Genomic DNA, 19,334 nt, shown 5'->3' with positions numbered 1-19,334 from the left:
CACAATGCTGGAGGGGATGGAGGGAGGGAGAGAGAGACAGAGAGAATCTTCACACAATACTGGTGGTGATGGTGGAAGGGAGAGAGAGAGAATCTTCACACAATACTGCGGTAGATGGTGGGAGGGAGAGAGAGAGAGAATCTTCACACAATACTGGGGGAGATGGTGGGAGGGAGAGAGAGAGAATCTTCACAATACTGGGGGTGATGGTGGGAGGGAGAGACAGAGAGAAAGAGAGAGAGAATCTTCACACAATACTGGGGGTGATGGTGGGAGGGAGAGAGAGAGAGAGAGAGATTCTTCACACAATACTGGGGGAGTTGGTGGGAGAGAGAGTGAATCATCTACACAATACTGGGGGAGATGGTGGGGGAAAGAGAGAGAAAGGACAGAGGGAGAGTATCTTCACACAATAGTGGGGGAGATGGAGGGCAAGAGAGAGATTCTTCACACAATACTGGGGGAGTTGGTGGGAGAGAGAATGAATCATCTACACAATACTGGGGGAGATGGTGGGAGGTAGAGTCTGAGAGAATCTTCACACAATAATGGTGGAGATGGTGGGAGGGAGAGAGAGAGAGAGAATCTTCACACAATACTGGGGGAGATGGTGGGTGGGAGAGAGAAAGAGAGTGAGAGAATCTTAACACAATACTGGGGAGATGGAGGGAGAGAGAGAGAGAATCTTCGCACGATACTGGAGGAGATGGTGGGAGGGAGAGAGAGAGAGAGAATCTTCACACAATACTGGAGGAGATGGTGGGAGGGAGAGAGAGAGAATCTTCACACAATACTGGGGGAGATGGTGGGAGGGAGAGAGAGAGTGAATCTTCACACAATACCTGGGGAGATGGTGGGAGAGAAAGAGAGAATCTTCACACAATACTGGGGGAGATCAGGGGAGGGAGAGAGAGACAGAATCTTGACACAATACTGGGGGTGATGGTGGTAGGGAGAGAGAGAGAATCTTCACACAATACTGGGGGAGATGGTGGGAGAGAGAGAGAGAGAATCTTCACACAATACTGGGGTAGATGTTGGGAGGGAGAGAGAGAGAAGGGAGAGAGAGGCAGAATCTTCACACAATACTGGGGAAGATGTTGGGAGGGAGAGAGATAGAGAATCTTCACACAATACTGCGGGAGATGATGGGAGGGAGAGAGAGAAAGAATCTTCACACAATACTGGGGGAGATGGTGGGAGGGAGACAGAGAGAATCTTCACACAATACTGGGGGAGATGGTCAGAGGGAGAGAGAGAGAGAATCTTCACACAATACTGGGGGAGATGGTGGGAGAGAGAGAGAGAGAATCTTCACACAATACTGGGGGAGATGGTCGGAGGGAGAGAGAGAATATTCACACAATACTGGGGGAGATGGTGGGAGAGAGAGAGAGAATCTTCACACAATACTGGGGGAGATGATGGGAGAGAGAGAGAGAGAATCTTCACACAATACTGGGGGAGATGGTGGGAGGGAGAGAGAGAAAGAGATAGAGAGAGAGAGAATCTTCACACAATACTGGTGGAGATGGTGGGAGAGAGAGAGAGAGAATCTTCACAGAATACTGGGGGAGATGGTGGGAGGGAGAGAGAGAGATTCTTCACACAATACTGGGGGAGTTGGTGGGAAAGAGAGAGAGAATTTTCACACAATACTGGGGGAGATGGTGGGGGAAAGAGAGAAAGAGAATTTTCACACAATACTGGGGGAGATGGTGGCAGGGAGAGAGAAAGAGAGAGAGAGAATCTTCACACAATACTGGAGGAGATGGTGGGAGGGAGAGAGAGAGAAAGGAGAGAGGGAGAGTATCTTCACACAATACTGGGGGAGATTGAGAAGAGAGAGAGAATCTTCACAGAATACTGGGGGAGATGGTGGGAGGGAGAGAGGGAGACAATCTTCACACAATAATGGGGGAGATGGTGGGAGGGAGAGACAGAATCTTGACACAATACTAGGGGACATGGTGGGTGGGAGAGGGAGAGAAAGGAGAGAGGGATAGTATCTTCACACAATACTGGGGGAGATGGTGCGAGTGAGAGAGAGAGAGAGAGAATCTTCACACAAAACTGGAGTAGATGGTTGGAGGGTGAGAGAAAGAGAATCTTCACACAATACAGGGGCAGAAGTTGGGAGGGACAGAGAAAGAGAATGTTCACACAATACTCGGGGAGATGGTGGGAGGGAGAAAGAGAGAGAATCTTCACACAATACTGGAGGAGATGGTGGGAGTGAGAGAGAGAAAGAGAGAGTGAATCTTCACACTATACTGGGGGTGTTGGTGGGAGGGAGAGAGAGAATCTTCACACAATACTTTGGGAGATGGGAGGGAGAGAGAGAGAATCTTCACACAATACTGGGGGAGATGGTGGGAGGGAGAGAGAGAGTGAATCTTCACACAATACTGGGGGAGTTGGTGGGAGAGAAAGAGAGAATCTTCACACATTACTGGGGGAGATCAGGGGAGGGAGAGAGAGACAGAATCTTGACACAATACTGGGGGTGATGGTGGTAGGGAGAGAGAGAGAATCTTCACACAATACTGGGGGAGATGGTGGGAGAGAGAGAGAGAATCTTCACACAATACTGGGGTAGATGTTGGGAGGGAGAGAGAGAGAACGGAGAGAGAGGCAGAATCTTCACACAATACTGGGGAAGATGGTGAGAGGGAGAGAGAGAGAGAATCTTCACACAATACTGGGGAGATGGTGGGAGAAGAGAGAGAGATAGAGAATCTTCACACAATACTGCGGGAGATGATGGGAGGGAGAGAGAGAAAGAATCTTCACACAATACTGGGGGAGATGGTGGGAGGGAGACAGAGAGAATCTTCACACAATACTGGGGGAGATGGTCAGAGGGAGAGAGAGAGAGAATCTTCACACAATACTGGGGAAGATGGTGGGAGAGAGAGAGAGAATCTTCACACAATACTGGGGGAGATGGTCGGAGGGAGAGAGAGAATATTCACACAATACTGGGGGAGATGGTGGGAGAGAGAGATAGAGAATCTTCACACAATACTGGGGGAGATGATGGGAGAGAGAGAGAGAGAATCTTCACACAATACTGGGGGAGATGGTGGGAGGGAGAGAGAGAAAGAGATAGAGAGAGAGAGAATCTTCACACAATACTGGTGGAGATGGTGGGAGAGAGAGAGAGAGAGAATCTTCACAGAATACTGGTGGAGATGGTGGGAGGGAGAGAGAGAGATTCTTCACACAATACTGGGGGAGTTGGTGGGAAAGAGAGAGAGAATCTTGACACAATACTGGGGGAGATGGTGGGGGAAAGAGAGAGAGAGAGAGAGAGAATTTTCACACAATACTGGGGGAGATGGTGGCAGGGAGAGAGAAAGAGAGAGAGAGAATCTTCACAGAATACTGGAGGAGATGGTGGGAGGGAGAGAGAGAGAAAGGAGAGAGGGAGAGTATCTTCACACAATACTGGGGGAGATTGAGGGAGAGAGAGAGAATCTTCACAGAATACTGGGGGAGATGGTGGGAGGGAGAGAGAGAGAGAATCTTCACACAATAATGGGGGAGATGGTGGGAGGGAGAGAGAGAATCTTGACACAATACTAGGGGACATGGTGGGTGGGAGAGGGAGAGAAAGGAGAGAGGGATAGTATCTTCACACAATACTGGGGGAGATGGTGCGAGTGAGAGAGAGAGAGAGAATCTTCACACAAAACTGGAGTAGATGGTTGGAGGGTGAGAGAACGAGAATCTTCACACAATACAGGGGCAGAAGGTGGGAGGGACAGAGAAAGAGAATGTTTACACAATACTCGGGGAGATGGTGGGAGGGAGAAACAGAGAGAATCTTCACAGAATACTGGGGGAGATGGTGGGAGGGAGAGAGAAAGAGAGTGAGAGAATCTTCAAACAATACTGGGGGAGATGGTCGGAGGGAGATAGAGAGAGAATCCTCACACAATACTGGGGGAGATGGGAGAGAGAGAGAGAGAATCTTCACACAATACTGGGGGAGATGGTGGGAGGGAGAGAGAGAAAGAGATAGAGAGAGAGAGAATCTTCACACAATACTGGTGGAGATGGTGGGAGAGAGAGAGAGAGAGAATCTTCACAGAATACTGGGGGAGATGGTGGGAGGGAGAGAGAGAGATTCTTCACACAATACTGGGGGAGTTGGTGGGAAAGAGAGAGAGAATCTTCACACAATACTGGGGGAGATGGTGGGGGAAAGAGAGAGAGAGAGAGAGAGAGAATTTTCACACAGTACTGGGGGAGATGGTGGCAGGGAGAGAGAAAGAGAGAGAGAGAATCTTCACACAATACTGGAGGAGATGGTGGGAGGGAGAGAGAGAGAAAGGAGAAAGGGAGAGTATCTTCACACAATACTGGGGGAGATTGAGGGAGAGAGAGAGAATCTTCACAGAATACTGGGGGAGATGGTGGGAGGGAGAGAGAGAGAGAATCTTCACACAATAATGGGGGAGATGGTGGGAGGGAGAGAGAGAATCTTGACACAATACTAGGGGACATGGTGGGTGGGAGAGGGAGAGAAAGAAGAGAGGGATAGTATCTTCACACAATACTGGGGGAGATGGTGCGAGTGAGAGAGAGAGAGAGAATCTTCACATAACACTGGGGGAGATGGTGTGAGGGAGAGTGAGAGAGAATCTTCACACAATACTGGGGGAGATGGTGGGAGGGAGAGAGAGAGAATCTTCACACAATACTGGAAGAGATGGTGGGAGGGAGAGAGAGAGAGATTCTTAACACAGTACTGGGGGAGATTGGAGTGAGAGAGATAATCTTCACACAATACTGGGGGTGATGGTGGGAGGGAGAGAGAGAGAGAGAATCTTCACACAATACTGGGGGAGTTGGTGGGAGAGAGAGAGAGAGAATCTTCACACAATACTGGGGGAGATCGTGGGAGGGAGAGAGAGAGTATCTTCATACAATACTGGGGGAGATGGTCAGAGGGAGAGAGAGAGAGAATCTTCACACAATACTGGGGGAGATGGTGGGAGAGAGAGAGAGAGAGAATCTTCACACAATACTGGGGAGATGGTCGGAGGGACAGAGAGAATATTCACACAATACTGGGGGAGATGGTGGGAGAGAGAGAGAGAGAATCTTCACACAATACTGGGGGAGATGATGGGAGAGAGAGAGAGAGAATCTTCACACAATACTGGGGGAGATGGTGGGAGAGAGAAAAAGAGAGAGAGAGAATCTTCAAACAATACTGGGGGAGATGGTCGGAGGGAGAGAGAGAGAGAATCCTCACACAATACTGGGGGAGATGGTGGGAGAGAGAGAGAGAGAATCTTCACACAATACTGGGGGAGATGGTGGGAGGGAGAGAGAGAAAGAGATAGAGAGGGAGAGAATCTTCACACAATACTGGTGGAGATGGTGGGAGAGAGAGAGAGAGAGAATCTTCACAAAATACTGGGGGAGATGGTGGGAGGGGGAGAGAGAGATTCTTCACACAATACTGGGGGAGTTGGTGGGAAAGAGATAGAGAATCTTCAGACAATACTGGGGGAGATGGTGGGGGAAAGAGAGAGAGAGAGAGAGAGAGAGAATTTTCACACAGTACTGGGGGAGATGGTGGCAGGGAGAGAGAAAGAGAGAGAGAGAATCTTCACACAATACTGGAGGAGATGGTGGGAGGGAGAGAGAGAGAAAGGAGAGAGGGAGAGTATCTTCACACAATACTGGGGGAGATTGAGGGAGAGAGAGGGAATCTTCACAGAATACTGAGGGAGATGGTGGGAGGGAGAGAGAGAGAGAATCTTTACACAATAATGGGGGAGATGGTGGGAGGGAGAGAGAGAATCTTGACACAATACTAGGGGACATGGTGGGTGGGAGAGGGAGAGAAAGGAGAGAGGGATAGTATCTTCACACAATACTGGGGGAGATGGTGCGAGTCAGAGAGAGAGAGAGAATCTTCACATAACACTGGGGGAGATGGTGTGAGGGAGAGAGAGACAGAATCTTCACACAATACTGGGGGAGATGGTGGGAGGGAGAGAGGGAGAATCTTCACACAATACTGGAAGAGATGGTGGGAGGGAGAGAGAGAGAGATTCTTAACACAGTACTGGGGGAGATTGGAGTGAGAGAGAATCTTCACACAATACTGGAGGAGATGGTGGCAGGAAAGAGAGAGAGAGAGAGAGAATCTTCACACAATACTGGGGGTGATGGAGGGAGAGAGAGAGAGAGAGTATCTTCACACAATACTGGGGGAGTTGGTGGGAGAGAGAGAGAGAGAATCTTCACACAATACTGGGGGAGATGGTGGGAGGGAGAGAGAGAGAGATTCTTAACACAGTACTGGGGGAGATGGGAGTGAGAGAGATAATCTTCACACAATACTGGGGGTGATGGTGGGAGGGAGAGAGAGAGAGAGAGAGAATCTTCACACAATACTGGGGGAGTTGGTGGGAGAGAGAGAGAGAGAATCTTCACACAATACTGGGGGAGATCGTGGGAGGGAGAGAGAGAGAATCTTCACACAATACTGGGGGAGATGGAGGGAGAGAGAGAGAATCTTCACACAATACTGGGTGAGATGGTGGGAGGGAGAGAGAGAGAATCTTCACACAATAATGGGGGTGATGGTGGGAGGGAGAGAGAGAGAGAATCTTGACACAATACTGGGGGAGATGGTGGGTGCGAAAGGGAGAGAAAGGAGAGAGGGAGAGTATCTTCACACACTACTGGGGGAGATGGAGGGAGAGAGACAGAATCTTCACACAATACTGAGGGAGATGGTGGGAGGGAGAGAGAGAGAATCTTAACACAATACTGGGGGAGATGGTGGGAGGGAGAGAGAGAGAGATTCTTAACACAGTACTAGGGGAGATTGGAGTGAGAGAGAGAATCTTCACACAATACTGGAGGAGATGGTGGGAGGGAGAGAGAGAGAGAGAATCTTCACACAATACTGGGGGTGATGGAGGGAGAGAGAGAGAGAATCTTCACACAATACTGGGGGAGTTGGTGGGAGAGAGAGAGAGAATCATCACACAATACTGGGGGAGATGGTGGGAGGGAGAGAGAGAGATTCTTAACACAGTACTGGGGGAGATGGGAGTGAGAGAGAGAATCTTCACACAATACTGGGGGTGATGGTGGGAGGGAGAGAGAGAGAGAGAGAGAATCTTCACACAATACTGGGGGAGTTGGTGGGAGAGAGAGAGAGAATCTTCACACAATACTGGGGGAGATGGAGGGAGAGAGAGAGAATCTTCAAACAATACTGGGGGAGATGGTGGGAGGGAGAGAGAGAGAATCTTCACACAATACTGGGGAAGATGGTGGGAGGGAGAGAGAGAAAGAGAGAGAGAGAGAGAGAGAATCTTCACACAATACTGGGGGAGATGGTGGGAGGGAGAGAGAAAGAGAATCTTCACACAATACTGGGGAGAGGGTGGGAGGGAGAGAGAGAGAGAATCTTCACAGAATACTGGGGGAGATGGTGGGAGGGAGAGAGAAAGATTCTTCACACAATACTGGGGGAGTTGGTGGGAGAGAGAGAGAATCTTCACACAATAATGGGGGAGATGGTGGGGGAAAGAGAGAGAGAGAGAGAGAGAGAATCTTCACACAATACTGGAGGAGATGGTGGGAGGGAGAGAGAGAGAAAGGAGTGAGGGAGAGTATCTTCACACAATACTCGGGGAGATGGAGGGAGAGAGAGAGAATCTTCACAGAATTCTGGGGGAGATGGTGGGAGGAAGAGAGAGAGAGAATCTGCACACAATAATGGGGGAGACGGTGGGAGGGAGAGAGAGAATTTTGACACAATACTAGGGGACATGGTGGGTGGGAGAGGGAGAGAAAGGAGAGAGGGAGAGTATCTTCACACAATACTGGGGGAGATGGTGGGAGTGAGAGAGAGAGAGAGAGAATCTTCACATAATACTGGGGGAGATGGTGTGAGGGAGAGAGAGAGAGAGAGAATCTTCACACAATACTGGGGGAGATGGAGGGAGGGAGAGAGAGAGAATCTTCACACAATACTGCAGTAGATGGTGGGAGGGAGAGAGAGAGAGAATCTTCACACAATACTGGGTGAGATGGTGGGAGGGAGAGAGAGAGAATCTTCACACAATACTGGGGGTGATGGTGGGAGGGAGAGACAGAGAGAAAGAGAGAGAGAGAAACAGAGAGAGAATCTGCACACAATACTGGAGGTGATGGTGGGAGGGAGAAAGAGAGAGAGAGAATCTTCACACAATACTGGGGGTGATGGTGTGAGGTAGAGCGAGAGAGATTCTTCACACAATACTGGGGGAGATGGTGGGGGAAAGAGAGAGAGAGAGAGAAGCTTCACATAATACTAGAGGAGATGGTGTCAGGGAGAGAGAAAGAGAGTAAGAGAATCTTCACACAATACTGGAGTAGATGGTGGGAGGGAGAGAGAGAAAGAGAGAGAGAATCTTCACACTATACTGGGGATGTTGGTGGGAGGGAGAGAGAGAATCTTCACACAATACTGGGGTTAGATGGGAGAGAGAGAGAGAATCTTCACACAATACTGGGGAAGATGGTGGGAGGGAGAGAGAGAGAATCTTCACACAATACTGGAAGAGATGGTGGGAGGGAGAGAGAGAGAGATTCTTAACACAGTACTGGGGGAGATTGGAGTGAGAGAGAGAATCTTCACACAATACTGGAGGAGATGGTGGGAGGGAGAGAGAGAGAGAGAATCTTCACACAATACTGGGGGTGATGGAGGGAGAGAGAGAGAGAATCTTCACACAATACTGGGGGAGTTGGTGGGAGAGAGAGAGAGAATCATCACACAATACTGGGGGAGATGGTGGGAGAGAGAGAGAGATTCTTAACACAGTACTGGGGGAGATGGTGGGAGGGAGAGAGAGAGAGAGAGAGAATCTTCACACAATACTGGGGGAGTTGGTGGGAGAGAGAGAGAGAATCTTCACACAATACTGGGGGAGATGGTGGGAGGGAGAGAGAGAGAGAATCTTCACACAATACTGGGGGAGATGGAGGGAGAGAGAGAGAATCTTCACACAATACTGGGGGAGATGGTGGGAGGGAGAGAAAGAGAATCTTCACACAATACTGGGGAAGATGGTGGGAGGGAGAGAGAGAAAGAGAGAGAGAGAGAGAGAGAATCTTCACACAATACTGGGGGAGATGGTGGGAGGGAGAGAGAAAGAGAATCTTAACACAATACTGGGGAGAGGGTGGGAGGGAGAGAGAGAGAATCTTCACAGAATACTGGGGGAGATGGTGGGAGGGAGAGAGAAAGATTCTTCACACAATACTGGGGGAGTTGGTGGGAGAGAGAGAGAATCTTCACACAATAATGGGGGAGATGGTGGGGGAAAGAGAGAGAGAGAGAGAGAGAGAATTTTCACACAATACTGGGGGAGATGGTGGCAGGGAGAGAGAAAGAGAGAGAGAGAATCTTCACACAATACTGGAGGAGATGGTGGGAGGGAGAGAGAGAAAGGAGTGAGGGAGAGTATCTTCACACAATACTCGGGGAGATGGAGGGAGAGAGAGAGAATCTTCACAGAATTCTGGGGGAGATGGTGGGAGGAAGAGAGAGAGAGAATCTGCACACAATAATGGGGGAGACGGTGGGAGGGAGAGAGAGAATTTTGACACAATACTAGGGGACATGGTGGGTGGGAGAGGGAGAGAAAGGAGAGAGGGAGAGTATCTTCACACAATACTGGGGGAGATGGTGGGAGTGAGAGAGAGAGAGAGAGAATCTTCACATAATACTGGGGGAGATGGTGTGAGGGAGAGAGAGAGAGAGAGAATCTTCACACAATACTGGGGGAGATGGAGGGAGGGAGAGAGAGAGAATCTTCACACAATACTGCGGTAGATGGTGGGAGGGAGAGAGAGAGAGAATCTTCACACAATACTGGGTGAGATGGTGGGAGGGAGAGAGAGAGAATCTTCACACAATACTGGGGGTGATGGTGGGAGGGAGAGACAGAGAAAGAGAGAGAGAGAAACAGAGAGAGAATCTGCACACAATACTGGAGGTGATGGTGTGAGGGAGAAAGAGAGAGAGAGAATCTTCACACAATACTGGGGGTGATGGTGGGAGGTAGAGCGAGAGAGATTCTTCACACAATACTGGGGGAGATGGTGGGGGAAAGAGAGAGAGAGAGAGAAGCTTCACATAATACTGGAGGAGATGGTGTCAGGGAGAGAGAAAGAGAGTAAGAGAATCTTCACACAATACTGGAGTAGATGGTGGGAGGGAGAGAGAGAAAGAGAGAGAGAATCTTCACACTATACTGGGGGTGTTGGTGGGAGGGAGAGAGAGAATCTTCACACAATACTGGGGTTAGTTGGGAGAGAGAGAGAGAATCTTCACACAATACTGGGGGAGATGGTGGGAGGGAGAGAGAGAGAGAAAATCCTCATACAATACTGGGGGAGATGGTGGGAGGGAGAGAGAGAGTGAATCTTCACACAATACTGGCGGAGATGGTGGGAGAGAGAGAGAGATAGAATCTTCACACAATACTAGGGGTGATGGTGGTAGGGAGAGAGAGAGAATCATCACACAATACTGGGGAAGATGGTGGGAGAGAGAGAGAGAGAATCTTCACACAATACTGGGGGAGATGTTGGGAGGGAGAGAGTGAGAATCTTCACACAATACTGGGGGTGATGGTGGGAGGGAGAGAGTGAGAATCTTCACACAATGCTGGGGGAGATGGTGGGAGGGAGAGAGAGAGAGAGAGAATCTTCACACAATACTGGGGGAGATGATTGGAGGGAGAGAGAGAAAGAATCTTCACACAATACTGGGGGAGATGGCTGGAGGGAGAGAGAGAGAGAGAGAATCTTCACTCAATACTGGGGGAGATCGTGGGAGGGAGAGAGAGAGAGAGAGAATCCTCACACAATACTGGGGGAGATGATGGGAGGGAGAGAGAGAAAGAATCTTCACACTGTACTGGGGGAGATGGTGGGAGGGAGAGAGAGAATCTTCACACAATACTGGGGGAGATGGTGGGAGGGAGAGAGAGAGAATCTTCACACAATACTGGGGGAGATGGTGGGAGGGAGAGGGAGAGTGAATCTTCACACAATACTGGGGGTGATGGTGGGTGGGATGGAGAAAGAGAGAATCTTCACTCAATACTGGGGGAGATGGTGGCAGGGAGAGAGAGAGAGGGAGAGTATCTTCACACAATACTGGGGGAGATGGAGGGAGTTAGAGAGAATCTTCACACAATACTGGGGGAGATGGTGGGAGGGAGATACAGCGAGAATCTTCACACGATACTAGGGGAGATGGTCGGAGTTAGAGAGAGAGAGAGAATCTTCACATAATACTGTGGGATATGGTGTGAGGGAGAGACAGAGAGAGAGAGAGAGAGAATCTTCACACAATGCTGGGGAGATGTTGCTATGGAGAGAGAGAGAAAGGAGAGAGAGAGTGAATCTTCACACAATACTGGAGGAGATGGTGGGAGAGAGAGAGAGAATCTTCACACACTACTGGGGGTGATAGTGGGAGGGAGAGAGAGAGATTCTTCACACAATACTTGGGGAGATGTTGGGACGGAGAGAGAATCTTCACACAATACCGGGTTGATGGTGGGAGGGAGAGGGAGAGAATCTTCACACAGTACTTGGGCAGTTGGTGGGAGAGAGAGGAGAATCTTCACACAATACTGGTGGAGATGGTGGGAGGGAGGGAGAGAGAGAATCTTCACACAATACTGGGGGAAATGGTGGGAGGGAGAGAGAGAGAGAATCTTCACACAATACTGTGGGAGATGGTGGGAGGGAGAGTGAGAGAGAGAATCTTCACACAATACTGGGGGTGATGGTGGGAGGGAGAAAGAGAGAGAGAGAATCTTCACACAATACTGGGGGTGATGGTGGGAGGGAGAGCGAGAGAGATTCTTCACACAATACTGGGGGAGTTGGTGGGAGGGAGGGAGAGAGAGAATCCTCACAGAATACTGGGGGAGATGGTGGGAGGGAGACAGAGAGATTCTTCACACAATACTGGGGGATTTGGTGGGAGAGAGAGAGATAATCTTCACACAATACTGGGGGAGATGGTGGGGGAAAGAGAGAGAGAGAGAGAAGCTTCACATAATACTGGAGGAGATGGTGTCAGGGAGAGAGAAAGAGAGTAAGAGAATCTTCACACAATACTGGGGTAGATGGTGGGAGGGAGAGAGAGAAAGAGAGAGAGAATCTTCACACTATACTGGGGGTGTTGGTGGGAGGGAGAGAGAAAATCTTCACACAATACTGGGGTTAGATGGGAGAGAGAGAGAGAATCTTCACACAATACTGGGGGAGATGGTGGGAGGGAGAGAGAGAGAGAAAATCTTCATACAATACTGGGGGAGATGGTGGGAGGGAGAGAGAGAGAGTGAATCTTCACACAATACTGGGGGAGATGGTGGGAGAGAGAGAGAGACAGAATCTTCACACAATACTAGGGGTGATGGTGGTAGGGAGAGAGAGAGAATCATCACACAATACTGGGGGAGATGGTGGGAGAGAGAGAGAGAGAATCTTCACACAATACTGGGGGAGATGTTGGGAGGGAGAGAGATAGAAGGGAGAGAGTGAGAATCTTCACACAATACTGGGGGTGATGGTGGGAGGGAGAGAGTGAGAATCTTCACACAATGCTGGGGGAGATGGTGGGAGGGAGAGAGAGAGAGAGAGAGAATCTTCACACAATACTGGGGGAGATGATTGGAGGGAGAGAGAGAAAGAATCTTCACACAATACTGGGGGAGATGGCTGGAGGGAGAGAGAGAGAGAGAGAATCTTCACTCAATACTGGGGGAGATCGTGGGAGGGAGACAGAGAGAGAGAGAATCCTCACACAATACTGGGGGAGATGATGGGAGGGAGAGAGAGAAAGAATCTTCACACTGTACTGGGGGAGATGGTGGGAGGGAGAGAGAGAGAATCTTCACACAATACTGGGGGAGATGGTGGGAGGGAGAGGGAGAGTGAATCTTCACACAATACTGGGGGTGATGGTGGGTGGGATGGAGAGAGAGAGAATCTTCACTCAATACTGGGGGCGATGGTGGCAGGGAGAGAGAGAGAGGGAGAGTATCTTCACACAATACTGGGGGAGATGGAGGGAGTTAGAGAGAATCTTCACACAATACTGGGGGAGATGGTGGGAGGGAGATACAGCGAGAATCTTCACACGATACTAGGGGAGATGGTCGGAGTGAGAGAGAGAGAGAGAGAATCTTCATACAATACTGGGGGAGATGGTGGGAGGGAGAGAGAGAAAGAGAGAGAGAATCTTCACACAATACGGGGGTAGATGGTGGAAGGGAGAGAGAGAGAGAATCTTCACACTATACTGGGGGAGATGTTGGGAGGGAGAGAGCGATAGAATCTTCACACAATACTGGGGGAGATGGTGGGGGGGAGAGAGAGAGAAACAGCTCTTCTCACTGCAGCCACTGTGCACCAGAAGACTGTATGTGGATGTGGGGGAGGTGGGGTAGAGGTTTGGAGAGGTGGATGGGAAACCCATCGAGTATCTGGGATGCTGGGTCCAGAGTACCACACACGCAAACTGCTGGAGAAACTGAGCAGGTCAGGCAGTGTCTCTGGTGCAGAATGAGCAGTGGACGGTTCACACCAAGACCCATGTTATGATGAAGGTTCTCGGCTGGTCCTGCTGCACTCCATTCTGACCTGAATGGCGTTGATCTTGGGAGATGCTGAAGCTGTACCCACCTTGGGAAGTTCATTACCGAGACGGGGAGGGGTTTGGGTGTAACGTTTGTAACTCCAGAAAACATTTGAAAGAAAAACATGGGGAGACCAGGATAAAGGTGTACCCTTCATTTTTACTTCTCGTGAGGTACGCCCATGTGATGTAGTGGCATGATGACGTACGCCATGCATGTACTTTTATACAAAACCCATGGAGATTTATATAAACAACAAATATTGCTTCATCAAAAATTATATTTACAAGATTACTCAAATATTACCAAAACATTAAAAACACAACTAAGGACCAGATGGAATTACACAGACAGGGATAGGTGCATGGGACAGAGGGGGTTACAGAGGCAGGGAGGGTGTAGGGGACAGAGGGGGTTACAGAGACAGGGAGGGGTGTTGAGATGATGAGATTACAGAGACAAGGGAGGGGTGTAGGGTCTAGCGGGGGTTACAGAGACAGGGAAGGGTGAAGGGGCTAGAGGGGGTTACAGAGACAGAGAGGGGTGTAGGGGACACAGGGGTTACAGAGATGGGGAGGTGTGAAGGGGCTAGAGGGGGTTGCATTGATGGGGAGGGGTGTAGGGGACAGAGGGGGTTACAGAGATGGAAAGGGGTGTAGGGGACACAGGGGTTACAGAGATGAGGTGGGATGTAGGGGATAAAGGGGTGTGGGGTTTCAGAGTGAGGGATGGGTGTGAAAGATTTTTGTATGAAGGTATGTGCATTGAACGGTAGTCAGGCTGATTGGATGTGCTGGGTTTGTGTACGGACACTGGGTGGAGCCATGTTTTCAATGCTCTGGAGGGAGTGTAGGCTCCCCACCCATCTTATCCCCCACCCTGGAGAGTGCAGTGGAAGGTACTGGTTTCGGGTAGACCGGTCTGACCACATTGCCGTCGTTCTCTCGGGATGACAGCAACCTGTAGGAAGTGGGTGGGAACTTTATCACAGCAACAAAACAAAGTTCAAATCCCCGGGAGCATGAGAAGGGAACCAGGGAACAGGCATTAGGGTGTCTGCAACTGGAGCAAATAGCTGATAGGCTTGTAAAAGTGACAAGGTAGATAGCAACTTGCAAAACCTTTTACAGTATTAGGGATCTGGGTTTAATTCCCACTGCGGATGTTAAGGGGTGATATGCTCGCCCCGTGGCCATGTGGATGCCTCGGCTTCCTCCTGCATGATGGGATGGGTTAGCAAGCTGTGGACAGGCTGTGCTGGCACCAGAAACACAGGGACTCCTGCCAGCTGTGCCCAGCACATCCTCTAACTGTGTGGGTTACTAGTGCATCTAGAGAATATCACTGAATGTTTCGATGTTCATTCGACAAAAATAATCTTAAAATCCTCAGCAACACACACGAAATGCTGGAGGAGCTCAGCAGGCCAGTCAGCATTTAGGAAAAGAGTGAAGAGTCGACGTTTTGGGCCAAGACTCTTCTTCAGGATCAAAACCTTAACCCCGCACAAATAGAGTCAGGCTGCCTGGAGCCTGCAGCTGGCCCAGAAGGTTGAGGCGGATTTAATCTCCTGGGGCAGGTCAGTGAGAGGGTTCAGTAAGTCAGTGTGTAGATAGACTGATCTGTCACCACTTCTGTCCTCTGCTTCAGGTCACTCGGGGGCTGTGAGGATTACATCAGCCGGTCCTCAGACCGTTCACGTGGCAGAAGGCGACGATATTCAGATCCAATGTGTGTTCAAGCTGGAACCCAGTGATGAAGGAGAACTGGATATCGAATGGAGCATCATCAACCCCGACACCACCAAACCAGACCTTGTCGTAAGTCACACAGTCCCATCATACACTGACCCAAAACACTCCCTGGGACAGGTCAGACACAGAGTGAAGCTCCCTCAGCACTGTCACATCACACACTCCCAGGGTTAGATACAGAGTGAAACTCCCTCCACACGGTCCCCTCACACACTCCCAGGGTTAGACACTGAGTGAAACTCCCTCTACACTGTCCCATCACACACTCCCAGGGTCAGACACAGAGTGAAACCCCCTCTACACTGTCACATCACACACTCCCAGGGTTAGATACAGAGTGAAACTCCCTCCACACTGTCCCCTCACACACTCCCAGGGTTAGACACTGAGTGAAACTCCCTCTACACTGTCCCATCATACACTCCCAGGGTCAGACACAGAGTGAAACTCCCTCTACACTGTCCCATCACACACTCCCAGGGTTAGATACAGAGTGAAACTCCCTCCACACTGTCCCCTCACACACTCCCAGGGTTAGACACTGAGTGAAACTCCCTCTACACTGTCCCATCACACACTCCCAGGGTCAGACACAGAGTGAAACTCCCTCTACACTGTCCCATCACACACTCCCAGGGTTAGATACAGAGTGAAACTCCCTCCACACTGTCCCCTCACACACTCCCAGGGTCAGACACAGAGTGAAACTCCCTCTACATTGTCCCATCACACACTCCCAGGGTTAGATACAGAGTGAAACTCCCTCCACACTGTCCCCTCACACACTCCCAGGGTTAGACACTGAGTGAAACTCCCTCTACACTGTCCCATCACACACTCCCAGGGTCAGACACAGAGTGAAACTCCCTCCACACTGTCCCCTCACACACTCCCAGGGTTAAACACTGAGTAAAACTCCCTCTACACTGTCCCATCACACACTCCCAGGGTTAGATACAGAGTGAAACTCCCTCCACACTGTCCCCTCACACACTCCCAGGGTTAGACACTGAGTGAAACTCCCTCTACACTGTCCCATCACACACTCCCAGGGTCAGACACAGAGTGAAACCCCCTCTACACTGTCACATCACACACTCCCAGGGTTAGATACAGAGTGAAACTCCCTCCACACTGTCCCCTCACACACTCCCAGGGTTAGACACTGAGTGAAACTCCCTCTACACTGTCCCATCATACACTCCCAGGGTCAGACACAGAGTGAAACTCCCTCTACACTGTCCCATCACACACTCCCAGGGTTAGATACAGAGTGAAACTCCCTCCACACTGTCCCCTCACACACTCCCAGGGTTAGACACTGAGTGAAACTCCCTCTACACTGTCCCATCACACACTCCCAGGGTCAGACACAGAGTGAAACTCCCTCTACACTGTCCCATCACACACTCCCAGGGTTAGATACAGAGTGAAACTCCCTCCACACTGTCCCCTCACACACTCCCAGGGTCAGACACAGAGTGAAACTCCCTCTACATTGTCCCATCACACACTCCCAGGGTTAGATACAGAGTGAAACTCCCTCCACACTGTCCCCTCACACACTCCCAGGGTTAGACACTGAGTGAAACTCCCTCTACACTATCCCATCACACACTCCCAGGGTCAGACACAGAGTGAAACTCCCTCCACACTGTCCCCTCACACACTCCCAGGGTTAGACACTGAGTGAAACTCCCTCTACACTGTCCCATCACACACTCCCAGGGTCAGACACAGAGTGAAACTCTCTCCACACTGTCCCATCACACACTCCCAGGGTCAGACACAGAGTGAAACCCCCTCTACACTGTCACATCACACACTCCCAGGGTTAGATACAGAGTGAAACTCCCTCCACACTGTCCCCTCACACACTCCCAGGGTTAGACACTGAGTGAAACTCCCTCTACACTGTCCCATCATACACTCCCAGGGTCAGACACAGAGTGAAACTCCCTCTACACTGTCCCATCACACACTCCCAGGGTTAGACAGTGAAACTCCCTCTACACTGTCCCATCACACACTACCAGGGTTAGACAGTGAAACTCCCTCCACACTGTCCCATCACACACTACCAGGGTTAGACAGAATGAAACTCCCTCTACACTGTCCCATCACACACTCCCAGGGTCAGACACAGAGTGAAACTCCCTCTACACTGTCCCATCACACACTCCCAGGATTAGATACAGAGTGAAACTCCCTCTACACTGTCCCATCACACACTCCCAGGGTTAGATACAGAGTGAAACTCCCTCTACACTGTCCCATCACACATTCTCAGGGGTTAGACAGAATGAAGCGGCCTCTACACTGTCCTGTCACATCCTCCCAGGACTTTACACAGTTGACCTGCATTTCTAGATTCTTTCACAAGGTAGAAATATTTTCTCTGCACCCACCCTGTCACCTCCTTCACTCATGTTCCTGCTCATTTTTCGGAAGTCCAGCAGATATCAGCTTTCCCCATCCTGGTATCATTCCACACAACTTCCTCTGATTCAGGCTTCGGAATATTGGCATATATTGTGAAATTTGTTGTTTTGCTGCAGCAAAGTCCGAAGTCCGAAGTGCATATATATCATCAAATAGCACCCTGAGATTTATTTCCTGCGGGCATTCTCAATAAATCTATAGAACAATAATTGTAACAGAATCATTGAAAGACCACCAAGCAGGGCTTTCAACCCCAGTGCAGAAGACAACAAACTGTGCAAATACAAAAAGAAATAATAAATAAAAAAAGCAGTAAGTATTGAGAACATGAGATGAAGAGTCCTTGAAAGTGAGTCCATTGGTTGTGGGAATATTTCAATGATGGGGCAAGTGAAGTTGAGTGAAGTTACCCCATTTGTTTAAGAGCCTGATGGTTGAGGGTAATAACTGTTCCTGAATCTGGTGGTGCAAGTCCTGAGGCTCCTGTGCTTCTTCCTGGTGGCAGCAGTGAGAAGAGAGCAAGTGCTGGGTGGTGGGGTCCCTGATGGTGGATGCTGCTTTCCTGCGACAGCACTCCATGTAGATGTGCTCAGTGGTGGGGAGGGCTTTCCCCGTGATGGACTGGGCTGTATCCACTACTTTTTGTAGGATTTTCTGTTCTAAGACATTGGTGTTTCCATATCAGGCTGTGATGCAGCCAGTCAACATACTCCCCACTACACTTCTGTAGAAGTTTTAGATGTCCTTCTAAATCTTTGCAAACTCCTAAGGAAGTAGATGCACTGCTCTGATCTCTTTGTAATTGCACTTGGGTTCAGGACAGGTGCTCTGAGATGATGACATCAGGGAATTTAAAGTCGCTGACCCTCTCCACATGGGATCCTCCAATGAGGACTGGCTCATGAACCCCTGGTTTCCTCCTCCTCAAGCCTACAATCAGCTCTTTGGTCTTGCTGACATTGAATGAGAGGTGTTGTTACAACATCACTCAGCCAAGTTTTCAGTCTCCCCCCTGTATGCAAGCTCATCACCACCTTTGATTCAGCCTACAACAGCAAACCTGAATATGGCATTGGAGCCATGCCTAGCCACAGTCATGAGTGTAAAATAAGTAGAGCAGGGAGTGAAGCACATGGACTGGTGACTGGTGACTGGTGACTGGTGGTGCACCTGATTTTGTGGAGGGAATGTTGTTGCCAGTCTGAACTGACTGGGGTTTGCAAAAGAAGAACTCCAGGATGGAGGTACTGGGGCCAGTGTCTTGGAGCTTGTTGATTAGTTTCAAGGGGATGATGCTGTTGAACACTGAACTGTGAAATCTATAAAATAAATTCAATAACAAACATTTCCTGTAAATCTAACATGCACAGTGGAAAGAGCAAAATAAGTGACGTGGTGTTCATGGGTTTATGGGCCGTTCAGAAATCTGATGGCAGAAGGGAAGCTA

At 49.8% G+C, this 19,334-nt stretch overlaps 1 protein-coding gene across 1 annotated transcript in view; it reads left to right on the top strand.

Moving 5' to 3' along the window:
• LOC134343723 (coxsackievirus and adenovirus receptor homolog) overlaps window positions 1–18,051 on the top strand; it is a 31,956-nt gene extending 13,905 nt beyond the window's left edge. Inside the window, exons 2-3 of the mRNA XM_063042474.1 lie at window positions 15,342–15,511; window positions 18,004–18,051. Coding sequence (XP_062898544.1) covers window positions 15,342–15,511; window positions 18,004–18,051 — 218 coding nt within the window. The remainder of the gene's footprint in view (window positions 1–15,341; window positions 15,512–18,003) is intronic.
• Window positions 18,052–19,334: the final 1,283 nt, after the last annotated feature.

The sequence above is a fragment of the Mobula hypostoma genome, chromosome 3 (genome assembly GCF_963921235.1).
Source record: "Mobula hypostoma chromosome 3, sMobHyp1.1, whole genome shotgun sequence".
NCBI lineage: Eukaryota > Metazoa > Chordata > Chondrichthyes > Myliobatiformes > Myliobatidae > Mobula > Mobula hypostoma.
This window is presented reverse-complemented; position numbering and strand designations above follow the sequence as displayed.